We start from the raw sequence: 13,640 nt of genomic DNA on the forward strand, positions 1-13,640 counted from the left end.
TTCAGGATCTTACTTACTTATCTTCTAGCCTTGATTGCCAATCTCCTTTACTTAACCATACCCTAATCCCTTTGACATCTCTATTCTTCATATTTCTTTTCCTTTTTTCGGGTCTTTGAACATTCAATCTCCTCTTCCTGGAATGCCTCTTTCCACCTGGGGAACTCTTAATTTCACTCATCTGTTAATACCCAGCTCATTTTACTCTCTCTGTGAAGTCTTCCTTAATCCCTGATATCAGAGCTTTGATAGTATTTCAGTGACTGTGTTTTTTATATGTCAATATAATTATAGTATGCATGTTCATATTCCCTTTGACACTGACAGTTCCTAGGAGCAGACACCTCGTATTATCCCTACTGCATCCCAACACCTAATGCAGTACCCAGAACACAGTGGACACTTTATAAACATTAACGTAATTTGAAATGTGAAGACTAAAATCCCAAATCTAATTATATAATTCCAATAAACTTACAAAAACTGTATTTTTTCTAGTAACACTGGAAATCAATGTCACTAAACTTCACATGTTAAAAACTTAAATGGTGGTGGTGGTAGAGCTGGAGTGAAAAGAAGGCAGGCAAAACTTTATCAAGATTCAACAATGGAAAATGTTATTAAGAAAACAATTATCTTACGTGTTCTTCACTCTTCAGTTGCTTTACGCCAGATTCTATAACCTTAATGTTGGGAAAGCGTTTTTCTAACATGATACTTGATTGTTCTTCAACATCAAATTCTTCCAATATTTTAGAAATCTGTATAGATCAAAGAGATTAAAAATGTATATTTTTAAAGCATTTTCTTTCAAGAATCTTAAATAATAAAAATACTTTGCTTTTATACACTATTTTGTGTTTATAAAACAAACAAGTTAGCCAACTGCACTATATAGAGTGGAAAGAGGACTAGACTCAGCATTTAGAGACTTAAATATTTGCTTGGCCGCTCCTGGGCAAGTCAGGTGTTACAAGCCATAGTTTCCTGGCTAATAAAATGAGAGCTGACCTGTAAAATGAGGCGTAACACCACTTACATTTCTACAGTTTAGCCAAACAGCTTATTTATTTCCTTATCCTTCAAGCTTTCTCTCTCTATTTACTAGCAGACCTATGGTCATCTAGTCTTTGCACTCTTCTTTCCTGTTCTATAAAACCATCAGTATTCTTCTACACTCACTTTCCTTTCTGTCCAGCTAAAGTTCAGTCGTGAATCATTTCACCTTTTCCCTAAATCCTTTACTTCCTTGCTCTCTTATCTTAAACTGTTAACCTGAAAACCCTCAACCCTATAAACTATCTGCTTGCTCTAGTCCTAAGCCCAGTTTGCTGCAGAAAGACCGCACAGCCTTACAGATTGATCTTCAACCTCAGCTGCTCCTTAAAAACTGCATGGAAATCTTACCGCATGGCCCTGACAGTTCTCAAACCTTTTGGTCTCATGACCCCTTTACAGTCTTACAAATTATGTAAGAACCTACTTCTAGGGTTATTTAAGGATCATATAATAGATTTGAAACCTTTAGAAGACGACTTGATGCATGGTAAGCACTTAATAATGTGAATTATTAGTAGTAATCCTTTTTCTCCTTTAAAAATTATACAAGTCATGAATCATGCTCTTTGTAACACTAAACAAACAATACATAATAGAGAGTAAATGTTAAAGTCTCTATCACTCTTCAAATCTCATCCTTAATCCCTCAGGATAAGCACTAGTGACTTTTTGGTGTTATGTTCTATACTTTTAATCTCCGTATCTTAAGTGCCTAGCACATTGGTTAATATATAATATAGGTACTCAATAAATCATAAAGATAATGCCATTTCCTACTGCTGTACACAGAATAGCTGGTATTTGTATATTTGTTATTGGCACATTTAAGCTCACAACCCTGTGAAGTAAGCAAGGAAAGTATTAACCTAATACTACAGGTGAAGCAGCTTACAGAGATCTTCCAAGGCTACCCGACCAGTAAATAAGAGGCCTAGAAACCAAGCTTTTTCCTTCTATTGTACATAACTTACAAAACTGGCAAAAACTGAATTCAAGTCTCACAACTCTTGGATTATTATACTGAATTAGGTTTTCTGGAAAGACAATTATAAGACCCAGCTATACAGCTTTCTCTTATGTATAGTCTTGGCCTGTCATTAAATATGTACTTTTACCTTTTAAAGATTAATAGCTATAATTTTTCCTCCATTTCTCCCAAACTCCATAACTCTCTGGCTATACCTAAGTACTAAGATATCATATGCATCTCTACTTAGGTTATAAAGGGACAACATGGTATATGCCACTAAACTACCCTTGGTCTTATGGGTTTACAACATGAGAAAATTATATTCCATTATCAGGATATTACCAAAGACATCATATTAAATGAAGGGCTATGGTAGTAGTCTTCACTGAAGGGTGGGAAGAAAGATCAGAACGTATGTTTTTTGACATTTTAGAAATTTTATTTTGCATAGGCTTTATAACATTTATAATTGTAGTTCTGTAGCTCATACATATAACTTATTAGTATACACACATTGGGATGTCAGGGCAAAACTTTTTAACAGTTGAGCTACAGGATCAAAAAAGTTTGGAGATGACTTTTCTATGACACTATGACCCAACTGTTCTTAGACTCCTATTATAATGTGAATATAAATTAATGGAATACAAAGTATTCTGAGACACTAATTATCTGTAAGTATAAACTTGGCTTGGAAGCACTTTTCTGATTTGTAAACACACATACACACACCCATACCCATATTTATAATAAATATCATGTATATTTGTACCCATTTTAGATTTGCACAGCATCTTTCCTGAAAAAAATTTTTTATTGGAAACTTTCTCAAAAGTAATTCTAAGTGGAAGGAAAACGGAGAAAAAGAATAGAAGATTAAAAATTTAGTGTCATTCTGGGAGCTTTTGGTATTCTATCTGAATAATTCTCAACTCGAGCTTTTTAAAAATAACTGTCAAAAGAATATTTGTAATTTTAAACAATTAAAATACTCCAGAATGCATGGAGGTATTGTCATCAAGATGGCTAAGTAGGAGATACCAGCCTTCATTCCCCCATTAAAAAAAACAAATATAGACAACTCTTCACAAGCCAAAATAGCCCAAAGAGGGCTCACGGGCCCATTAAACAATCTGCAGCAACACAGTGGAGCAAGAAAATGGAGAATAGACACATACAAAGAATCAATAATGACCCTGGCATACCTGAGAAACCAGGAGATAGCTAGGAGCAAGGAAAGGCAGAAGCTATCAATATCAGCCACATGGTGGGGGCCACTGTGGTAAATGGTGGCCTGCACTGCAGAGGAAACTGGCATCCCTTGCTACTGTGAGGGAACCAACAACCATTCCTGCCAGGGAACCCCAGAGAGGGAGACACGGCAGCATATCTTGTCTCCACAAAGAAGTGGCCAATGTCAAGATGCTTTGGGAAAGGAGTCACTTTGTGTCTCAACCCTGTGAGTGTTCCAACCCCAGGGCCATGGTCACTCCGAGAATGCCTATACCTCAGACCTAGGTTCTATGGCCTGTACTGGGCCCACCTACATCTCAGACACCAGAGCCATCACCATAGTAAGCTAGTTTGCACTTTGCGCCCTGCAACCAAGCCTCACTGCACATGTCTGCCATCCGGGCACTGGCTCAGCTGCCATTGAAAGCTGGCCCTGCCCCGACACTGAAGCTGCTATAACTGAGCACACCTGTGTTCCCATTCTTGGTTTCTCTGGCTGCTTCACAGCGCACCTGTGTTCCCATTCTTGGTTTCCCTGGCTGCCTCACAAGCATCCTCACCTCATATTCTATTACCAATATAGCAGTATGGGTACCTGCACCCTAGGCACCAATATCATTACAGTCCCAGATCCCAGAACTTTAATTCCTCCATGTATGCCTGTGTTTTGGGCCTTAGCTCTATCTGCTCCATAGGCACCACTTATCAGACACCAGCGTTGCTGCCACTGAACCCAGAAGGCAGACTCAGTGCCAGTAGGGATCCCCTAAGCCACAACTTCCTTTGTGGGAGAAAAAAAGACTGGGAGGCTCTTAGCAGCCATTGACATTGAAAACCCCAACAACCCTCACTACCACTGCAGACATCCAGAGTTGGATACTGAGGATCCCTGCAGTCTTCAACAACAATTAACTCAGCTGACAGAGCTGCACAGACTACAAAGTGGGCACCCTCACTGGTGCCAGAACTGCTACATCCCATCTAGCAAGCAGCCCTCCCCACAGGGGAAGGTCTTTCCACAGCAAAACTAGCCCATACTTCTGCAAACAGCGAGTGTGTCATCAAATGTGCAAACATCAACATAAGGCAGTAAGAAACATGATAAACCAAGAAGACATGCCACCAAAAGAACACAAATGTCAGAACTGCCTGACAAAGAATTCAAAATAATTGTTTAAAGAAGCCGAAGGAACTTCAAGAAGTTACAAACAATTCAATTAAATCAGAAAAACAATAAGCAACCAAAACAAAAAATTTAAAAAGACAAGTTATTTAAAAAATAAAGCAGAAATTCTTATGATGAAAGATGCAATGAATGAAACAAAAAAAAATGCAATAGACTATATCAACAGGAGAACTGATCACACAGAAGAAAAAATCTGTGAATCTGAAGACAGATTATTTGAAAATATACAGTCAGAAGGGAAGAAGAAAAAAGAATGAAAAAGAATGTAGAACTATGGAATTAAAGGATGGCATCAAAGAAGCAAATCTTTGAATTACAGGAGTTACAGAAGGAGACAAGAGAGACAAAGGAGCAGAAAGTGTATTTAAAGAAATAACAACAGAAAACTTTCCAGGCTGGGCGCGGTGGCCCTCACCTGTAATCCCAGCAATTTGGGAGGCTGAGGTGGGAGGATCACAAGGTCAGGAGTCCGAGACCAGCCTGGCCAATATGGTGAAACCCCATCTCTACTAAAAAATACAAAAATTAGCCCGGTGTGGTGGTGGGCACCTGTATTCCCAGCTACTCAGGAGACTGAGGCAGGAGAATGGCGTGAACCCAGGAGGCGGAGCCTGCAGTGAGCCAAGATCGTGCCACTGCACTCCAACCTGGGCGACAGAGCAAGACTCCATCTCAAGAAAAACAAAAAACAAACAAAAAAACAAAACTAGAGTTGGCTGGGCACGGTGGCTCATTTCTGTAATCCCAGCACTTTGGGAGGGCAAGGTGGGTGGATCACGAGGTCAGGAGATAGAGACCATCCTGACTAACACGGTGAAACCCTGTCTCTACTAAAAATACAAAAAATTAGCCAGGCATGGTTGCGGGCACCTGTAGTCCTAGCTACTTGGGATGCTGAGGCAGGAGAATGGCGTGAACCTGGGAGGCGGAGCTTGTAGTGAGCTGAGATCGTGCCACTGCACTCCAGTCTGGGTGACAGAGCAAGACATCGTCTCAAAAAAAAGTAATCAATTCACCATAATCAAGTGGGATTTATTCAGGGATGCAAAGATGGCTTAAAATATGCAAATCAGTAAATGTGATATATACCACATTAACAGAACAAAGGACAAAAATCATGACTATCTCTACAGATACAGAAAAAATATTCAACAAAATTAAACATCTTTTCATAATAAAAACCCAACAATTAGGTAAGGAAGGAATGTATCTCAGCATAAAAATGGTCATATACAAGCCTATAGCTAATAATATATTGAATGGTGAAAAGCTGAAAGCTTTTCCAAGATCAACACAAGGATGCCCACTCTCACCACTTCTATTCAACACAGTACTAAAGTCCTAGCTAGAGCAATTAAATTAGGTGAGAGAAAGAAATAAAAGGCATCCAAATTGGAAAGATTTTAAGTTGCTTGACTTAGCCATTCCACAATGTATACATATATCAAAACATCATGTTGTACAGCATATAATTGTACTGGTCAATTTTTAAGAAAAAAATACACAATTACCCTAACTGCTATGCAAGTTATTGCAATTTTTTCAAATTAATATTAAGAAGTTATACAAAGGTTCTTACCTGCTTCAAATTTGTAACTGCTTTAATAACAGGAGAAGCTGTTACCAAGAGAATATCTTCTGATGGAAAGTGAGTAGCCAACTTATTTTTAAAAAGAGAGAAAAAAAATTAGGACAAATTACTTTAAGTACTGGTATATATGGTTTGGGGTTGAGAATAATGCAATTTTAATAATGTAATTAATCTAGAAAATTAAAAACCCACTGTTCCTCATCTAAAGGTCTCCATTATCCTTGGTCTTGATGGGGCAATGGTGAATAATGTTAAACTCTGATACTGAGAAAATAATATTTACAGTGAACACTAACAAAGAACTCCTGAACAAGAAAAGTGATATAAAGAAATATCCTTTATTTACTTCAAGTATTTTGTATACCAATTTAAAGTTATAACGCAGAAGATGAGAATAAGCTACCTTCTTAATTACCAGTTAAACCAACTTCTATTCATCTTAAAATAATATTTCATTTGTCTTCAATGGGATGAAATTAAAGCAAACCCTCAATATTAAACACTTAGAATATTGGTCTAACTTTCCCCACGTGCTCTGGCACTCCTATTCTGCCTCTTCCAGTCAGTACATATTGTGGGATGATAAAGCCATTTTAATAGCATCTTCAACAAAACTTAGACTTGTTAATGTTTCATTATTTTCCTTTAGCCACAACCTCTGTCTTCTTCACTCTGTACCTGAAAGCATTTTCTTATCTCAAAGTCTGGTTCCTCCACACCACCACCCTCAATTATCTGGCTTCTATTCCTACTCCATCACTAAAACAGCATGTTTGAGGGATCTATGAATCCTTAAAATCCAAGGGATTATTTATTTTCTTTATTTTTTTATGGAGATGGGATCTTCCCATGTTGCCCAGTCTGGCTTCAAACTCCTGGCCTCATGCAATCCTCCCACCTTGGCCTCCCAAAGTTCTAAGATTACAAGTGCGAGCTATCGTGCCCAACACCCATGCGATTCTTCTTAGTCTCATTTTATTTGAACTTTCTATATTTGACAATATTATTACTCTCTCCATCTTTCTTTCATCTGTATATTCTGTAATTTATATCTCTGCTGTTTCCATTGCTAGATGAGGTCCTCAAAACTTCTTTATACTACTGAAATCACCTTCGAATTGGCTCTCCAGTTTCACATATAAACCAGCTGCCTCTGCCACAAATACATTGTAACTAATCATCTTTCAAGCCTTTTCATATGATCAAGTTACTCCATTGCTCAAAAACATTTGACTACTTGTAAATTCTCGTTAAGTTCTTAGCATGATAAGACTCCTTATGATCTATGCTTTAAGCTTTACTGCTCCCTGATGATCCATGCTTTTCCACTGGAGATGACATTCTTTTCTTGAATACTTGGTGAACTTTCACTCATTCTTTCATAATGAGATTTTAAAAATACCTCCTTTGATTAAAAAAATTTCCTCTTCCCTAATTCACTCCCTACCTACTCCACAGCCACCCCTAAGATAACCGTTGATATCTCTTGCATAGACATACAATATTGTAATATTGTCTCTTCCGGCAGGCTGTGAGTCCCTAGCATGGTATACCATGCTGTTCATAGTTGAACACTCAGCCCTTAGTATGGTGCCTGCATCATACATGTTTACTTAGTGAATAAACGGAAAATACGCATCCAATGATGAGAACACTTGAGTTTCTTCCACTATTTCTTATGACTTCAGTGATTGCTCATGTTTACTTTATATCAACAAAATAATGTAGAACTTTTTGGAATACACACATGTATCTGAATATATATGGTCTGGCTATTCAGTATAATCAAGAAAGCAAGCCCTACATGCATTTAATCCCTCGCTGATTGTTTTACAAAACATTACTAAAGTTTCTTCTATCTTGGGAGTTCGAAGTATAGAAAACTTACGTATGGGATTCTTTATTAATTAGTTAAGATGCACTAAAGACTTGGCAATTATTTGGAAACTAAACTCAATCACCTACGATAATTAACAAAGGGGGCTGAGGGCCAGGTGCTGTGGGTCAGGCCTGTAATCCCAGCACTTTAGTAGGCGGAAGCGGGCAGACTGCTTGAGCCCAGGAGTTCGAGACCAGCCTGGACAACATGGTGAAAGCTCGTCTCTACTAAAAATACAAACATTAGCCGGGCGTGGGGGCTGGCGCCTGTAATCCCAGCTACAGGCTGACGCAACAGAAGAATCGCTTGAACCCGGGAGGCAAAGGTTGCATTAAGATCGCACCACTGCCCTCCAGGCTGGGCGACAGAGTGGGACTACGTCTCAAAGAAAAAGAAAAAAAAAAAAAAAGAAAGAAAGGGGGCTGAATTTTTTGTCTAAATACAAAGTCCTCATGTCTGCTCTGACATTACAGGGATCTGAGCACGGATCAGCCAGCTTTGGTTTCTCGGCTACAATTTGCCTCCCACTCCTCCCTGCGCCTGAGAGAAAGCTAGTGAGGTCATATGAGGACCACCAAGCAGCTTCTAAAATCTGGGAGCAATAAGTGCGGAAAAAGGCGCAGCAAAAAAGGAACCCGGAAGAAGAAAAAGGGAGGGGGTGGGAGGAAGGCCTCCAGCGCTACCCATTTTGGGGTCGGGGAAACAGGCGGAACCGCCTGAGCACCGCCCTACCTGCTCCGCACAAGTGACGCCCGCGATGCCGCCGCCGACCACCACGAACTTCCCTGCAGTCGGGGGAGGGTGCGCTGCCTCCATGCTGCCGGACTCCCAATGGTTTACTGAATATCGCGGCGGAGGAGCGGGACTCTGGACTCCGGAAGAGGAAGCAGCGGCAAGGCGGTCACTTCCGGTGCTTTATTTAGAGAATCCGACCTACAGGTGCTCGAGAGCTCACGCTAGTCATCTCGAGTACCTGCTGCCAGCTGCGTTTCGGAAACAACGAATTGTCTCGTGGTGTTCAGAGCTTTGCGTTACTATTACTACACCTGAATGTAGTTATTCCATGAAAATTTGACAAAGAGAAGACCAAAAAATTAAAAATAAAAAAGTAAAGATGATGGGTTGCCCAAAGAAGTTTGATAAATTAGCTATCTAAAGATAGACCAGTGTTCTCACGGGACAAAACAGTCATATAATAAATGAATTGGTGTGAAGTTCTCATTTGTTTCTGCGAGAAATTAGAGGCGCAGATCTTATGCTCTTATTGGTAGAAGGAGCCTTCGAGAACATCCTGACCCCACTCCTGTCATTTTTGTAGATGAAGAAACTTGAGTCTTCTGAAAACCACTTGATTGCCACCGTTCACCTAATAATCTAAGATTTTTGTTTGTGGAAGCACAAAAATTCTTCACGACAAGGCAAAACAATACTACTAAATTGTTCTCTAAAAAATTATCCTTTTCATTTACAACTTTGACCTCAGCTAAAGTTTCCAGTAGTAATGTACAGTTGCTTTCCATTTTGTCAAAACAAATGAACATTTCTTACATTTCCAACCAATAGCAGCATGTGTGAGGGTTGAATGAAATATTCTCAGTCTCGGTTTTACTGTGAATTTTTTTCGTGGTCAATTGTTTTTAAGAAATTGCTCAATTATTTTTAACTGTTTTTACTATATTATTCACTATTCATATTATTTTACTATTTACTATTACCTTTGCTGTCTCATATAAATTTCCTTAGGAGTTGTTTTGTAATGGTAAGGTATTATCTCTCAAATGGCTCACTCTAAAACTGGTAATTACCCGAGTCCCTTTAATTCTTTAAACACTGAGAACAACCATTATATATTAACAGGAAAGCCTACCACGTATCTAATTACAAGTATTTACTGACACCTGTAAAAATCATTGTTCTTGGATTTACCAAGTTAAATGGTAAGCGGTTTAATAAACGTGTCTAATTCCTGTTACTAGAATAGCAACCAAACAAAGCATTCATTTCTAGGGGGAGGAAATACATTCCTTAAGCCCGTTTAGATCTAATCTTGCTTCAGCTTATTTTCACATTATCTCACTCACACTGTGTTCCATTCAGGCCACACTACACTTCCAGATCCCAGGATATGCCATTTTCTTTCTGAGCATTTGCACATATCTTTTTCCCAACTACTTTTCCCTAGCTAACTAATCGACCTTTGGTTTCATCAAGCCGTTGCTTCCCCTTTAAGATACTTTATCTAACTTCCTCAAGACAGCTAGATGTCCTCTCTGTGTGTTCCTATAGCACCTTATCATCCTCTAAATTTAGACTTATCCCACTTTATTGTAAATTCTTACTGCCTGACCCCACCACCACCATAAACTGTTTACTTAATCTCAGGGATTATTTTTGTCTCCCTTTGTATCTCCAATGTTTAGTAGGTAGTAGGTATTCAACAAAAATGTGCTGAACGAAATAGGAAGTTGGTGGAGCATGAAACTCCCCTGAAGTCCTTCTAAAGATTTTTAGATTCATTGTCCAGGGTCAGGATCCTCCTGTATATTGTGACAGGGGTTTCCTCTTCATGGAAGTTGGAAGGAAGAATAGGGTGGAATTAAAGCTCCCAGGGGAAATGGAAGGAACCAGTATCTTTATGGTTCTTTAAACATTTTGTAATTCTAGATGTGGTTGTGCAGTACAAGTTTCTTTGTGTCATTTTGTTATTGGAGCAGGGAAGGTATCTACTTATGCAAATCTTATTTAGGATTTGGGTAGATTAATTTCATTATTCTATTTCCCTTTTTGTTCATCTTTGAAACTTTCTCTGCATTGTTTTGTACCCGCTTTTGTGACAGACTTTTATTTTCTTCTCTGTCTCTTTTAAAATTCTTAATAAAATGAATTTAAAAAGTACCCACTGTAATACCATACTGTTCTTTGGTCTGTGTAGTTATCATTATTAATTCAGTTATCACTGATTGGACATTAAAGATACACCAGATACTTTGCATATTTTATTTCTAATCTTCAAGAAAACTATACAAGGTAGATATTACTATCCCTGTTTTACAAAGGGAGTATAAGATGCCACACTCTATCAACTTAATCGCACTGTATTGAATTATAAATTTATATTAAAATAATTTGTTTTTTCATTATTCCTAGAGTAAATGTATTCAACCAATATGTATTGTGCATGTTATAGGCACGTAATGGGCTTAAATGTTGTGGGGATTACAGCGATGACTCATACATCCTTGATCTCAGTTAGTTTACAGACTGGATGGGGAAATAACACTTGTGCATACATAACCAAAAAGTAAGGTAGAACCTGTGAACCTCTTCTAGGTGTTCTCAAAATCCCAACCACTAATATCATATCAAATATAAAAATAAGCTCACTAAACATGTTCGGTGACTGAATGAATGTCTATGTAAATTCAGAACCTGTATTTATATAGACTCTTATCTGTGTAAGACTCTTATCTATGTATGATGGAAAGAATCACGGTAGGCTCCATGGACAGTGTGGTCTTTGAGCAGAACCAGGGTACAGTGTTGATCCCAGAGGTGAGGAAAGGATATTTCAAGGGAGCAAGTTGTATAAGCAAGAACGTGGAGGCAGGTGAGTGTGGGGTATGGGATGGTTAATGCACAAGGGAAGCAGTAATGAGGCAGATGAAAATACAGACCAAAGTTCCATGGGGAGGACGTTAAGGGACCAGCTATAGGATGTGGGTCTATTTAGTCGGCAAAGGTTTTACTGAACCATAAAAGAAAATTTTCTTAGTTGTATACAGAACAAAGAAAATAGGACAATCCCATTTGGATTTTGGAAGAAAAAAAAGATGTGCTACCAGCAATCTTTCAGTGTTGGAAATATTTAATAAGTGTATTGAATTTTTTTTAACTTCCTTCCAGTTAAAACCTTAAAAAACAAAATAAAACAAAGCAAAAGTATCTCATAATGGGTAGGGTAAATATTGTTATTCTCAATATCAGACAAGGTGAATAACTATTTTAGTCCCATTCTTCTTTTGCCTGACCTGTGTGTCCAGTTTCAAGACAAACTGATTTGGCATGGTCTGACATTTAATAAAACAGTGCAAAGTGGGAGTAAAAGAAAAATATTTTTATTTGGACATGATGTAGAGAAATTGTCTGGACTTCAGAGTCAATATACCTGAGTCTCAATCCTGAATCCATCCTAACTATGTGATCTTAGATAAGTCAGCTCATTTTCTTTCTTTCTTCTTTTTTTTTTTTTGAGATGGAGTTTCTTCTGTCGCCCAGGCTGGAGCGTAGTGGCATGATCTTGGCTCACTGCAACCTCTGCCTCCCAGGTTCAAGCAACTCTCCCGTCTCAGCCTCCCAAGTATCTGGGATTAGAGGCTTCCGCCATCATGCCCGGCTAATTTTTGTATTTTTGTAGAGACGGGGTTTCACCATGTTGTCCAGGCTTGTCTTGAACTGACCTTGTAATCCACTCACCTCGGCCTCCCAAAGCGCTGGGATTACAGGTGTGAACCACCGCACCAGCCATTTTCTTTCTTAAAAATTTATTATCATTTCTTAATTTCAATAGCTTTTGGGGTACAAGTGGTTTTTGGTTACACCGATGAATTTTATAGTGGTGAATTCTAACATTTTAGTGTACCCGTCACCCAGGAAGCGTACATTATATCTGACTGATAGTTCTTTATTCCTGGCCCCCTCTCACCCTCCCTCTTCTGAATCTCTAAAGTCCATTATATCATTCTGTGTGCCTTTGCATAACTCATAGCTTAGCTCCCCCTTGTAAGTAAGAACATACAGTTTTCAGTTTTCCACTCCTGTGTTACTTCGCTCAGAATAATGGTCTCCAGCTCCATCCAAGTTGCTGCAAAAGACATTATTTCATTCCTTTTAATGGCTGAGTAGTATCCCATAGTGGGTAAATACCGTATCTTCTTTATCCACTCATTAGTTGATGGGCACTTAGGTTGGCTTCACACCTTTGCAGCTGTGAATTGTACTGCTATAAACATATGTGTGCAAGTGTGTTTTTCATATAGTGACTTCTTTTCCTTTGGTTAGATACTCAATACTGGCATTACTGTATCAAATGGTAGATGTACTTTTAGTTCTTTAAGGAATCTCCATATTCTTTTCTATAGAGGTTGTACTGATTTACGTTCTCACTAGCATTATGTAAGGATTCCTTTTTCCCCACATTTACACCAATATCTATTGTTTTTCTACTTTTTTCTTTTTGAGACGAAGTCTCGCTCTGTAGCCAGGCTGGAGGGCAGTGGCGTGATCTTGGCTCACTGCAACCTCTGCCTCCCGGGTTCAAGCAATTCTCTTGCCTCAGCCTCCCAAGTAGCTGGGACTACAGGCACACGCCACCATGCCAGGCTAATTTTTTGTATTTTAGTAGAGACGGGATTTCACCGTGTTGGCCAGAATGGTCTCCATCTCCTGACCTCATGATCCGCCTGCCTCAGCCTCCCAAAGTGCTGGGATCACAGCTGTGAGCCAGCACACCCGTCCTGTTTTTTGACTTTTTAATAATGGACATTCTTGCAGGAGTAAGGTGGTATCTCATTGTGGTTTTGATTTGCATTTCCCTGATGATTAGTGATGTTGAGCATTTTTTTCATGTTTGTTGGCCATTTGTTTATCTTCTTTTAAGTAAATATCTATTTACGTCCTTTGCCCACTTTTCAATGGGATTATTTATTTTTTTCTTGGTGATTTG

At 38.7% G+C, this 13,640-nt stretch overlaps 1 protein-coding gene across 1 annotated transcript in view; it reads right to left on the reverse strand.

Moving 5' to 3' along the window:
- Positions 1–8,871, reverse strand: part of PYROXD1 (pyridine nucleotide-disulphide oxidoreductase domain 1) — a 33,859-nt gene extending 24,988 nt beyond the window's left edge. The window contains exons 1-3 of the mRNA XM_012502466.2: positions 8,651–8,871; positions 6,028–6,108; positions 642–761 (exon numbers count right to left, since the gene is read on the reverse strand). Coding sequence (XP_012357920.2) covers positions 642–761; positions 6,028–6,108; positions 8,651–8,734 — 285 coding nt within the window. The 5' untranslated portion in view covers positions 8,735–8,871. The remainder of the gene's footprint in view (positions 1–641; positions 762–6,027; positions 6,109–8,650) is intronic.
- Between the last annotated feature and the right edge of the window lie 4,769 nt (positions 8,872–13,640).

Source organism: Nomascus leucogenys, chromosome 23 (genome assembly GCF_006542625.1).
Source record: "Nomascus leucogenys isolate Asia chromosome 23, Asia_NLE_v1, whole genome shotgun sequence".
NCBI lineage: Eukaryota > Metazoa > Chordata > Mammalia > Primates > Hylobatidae > Nomascus > Nomascus leucogenys.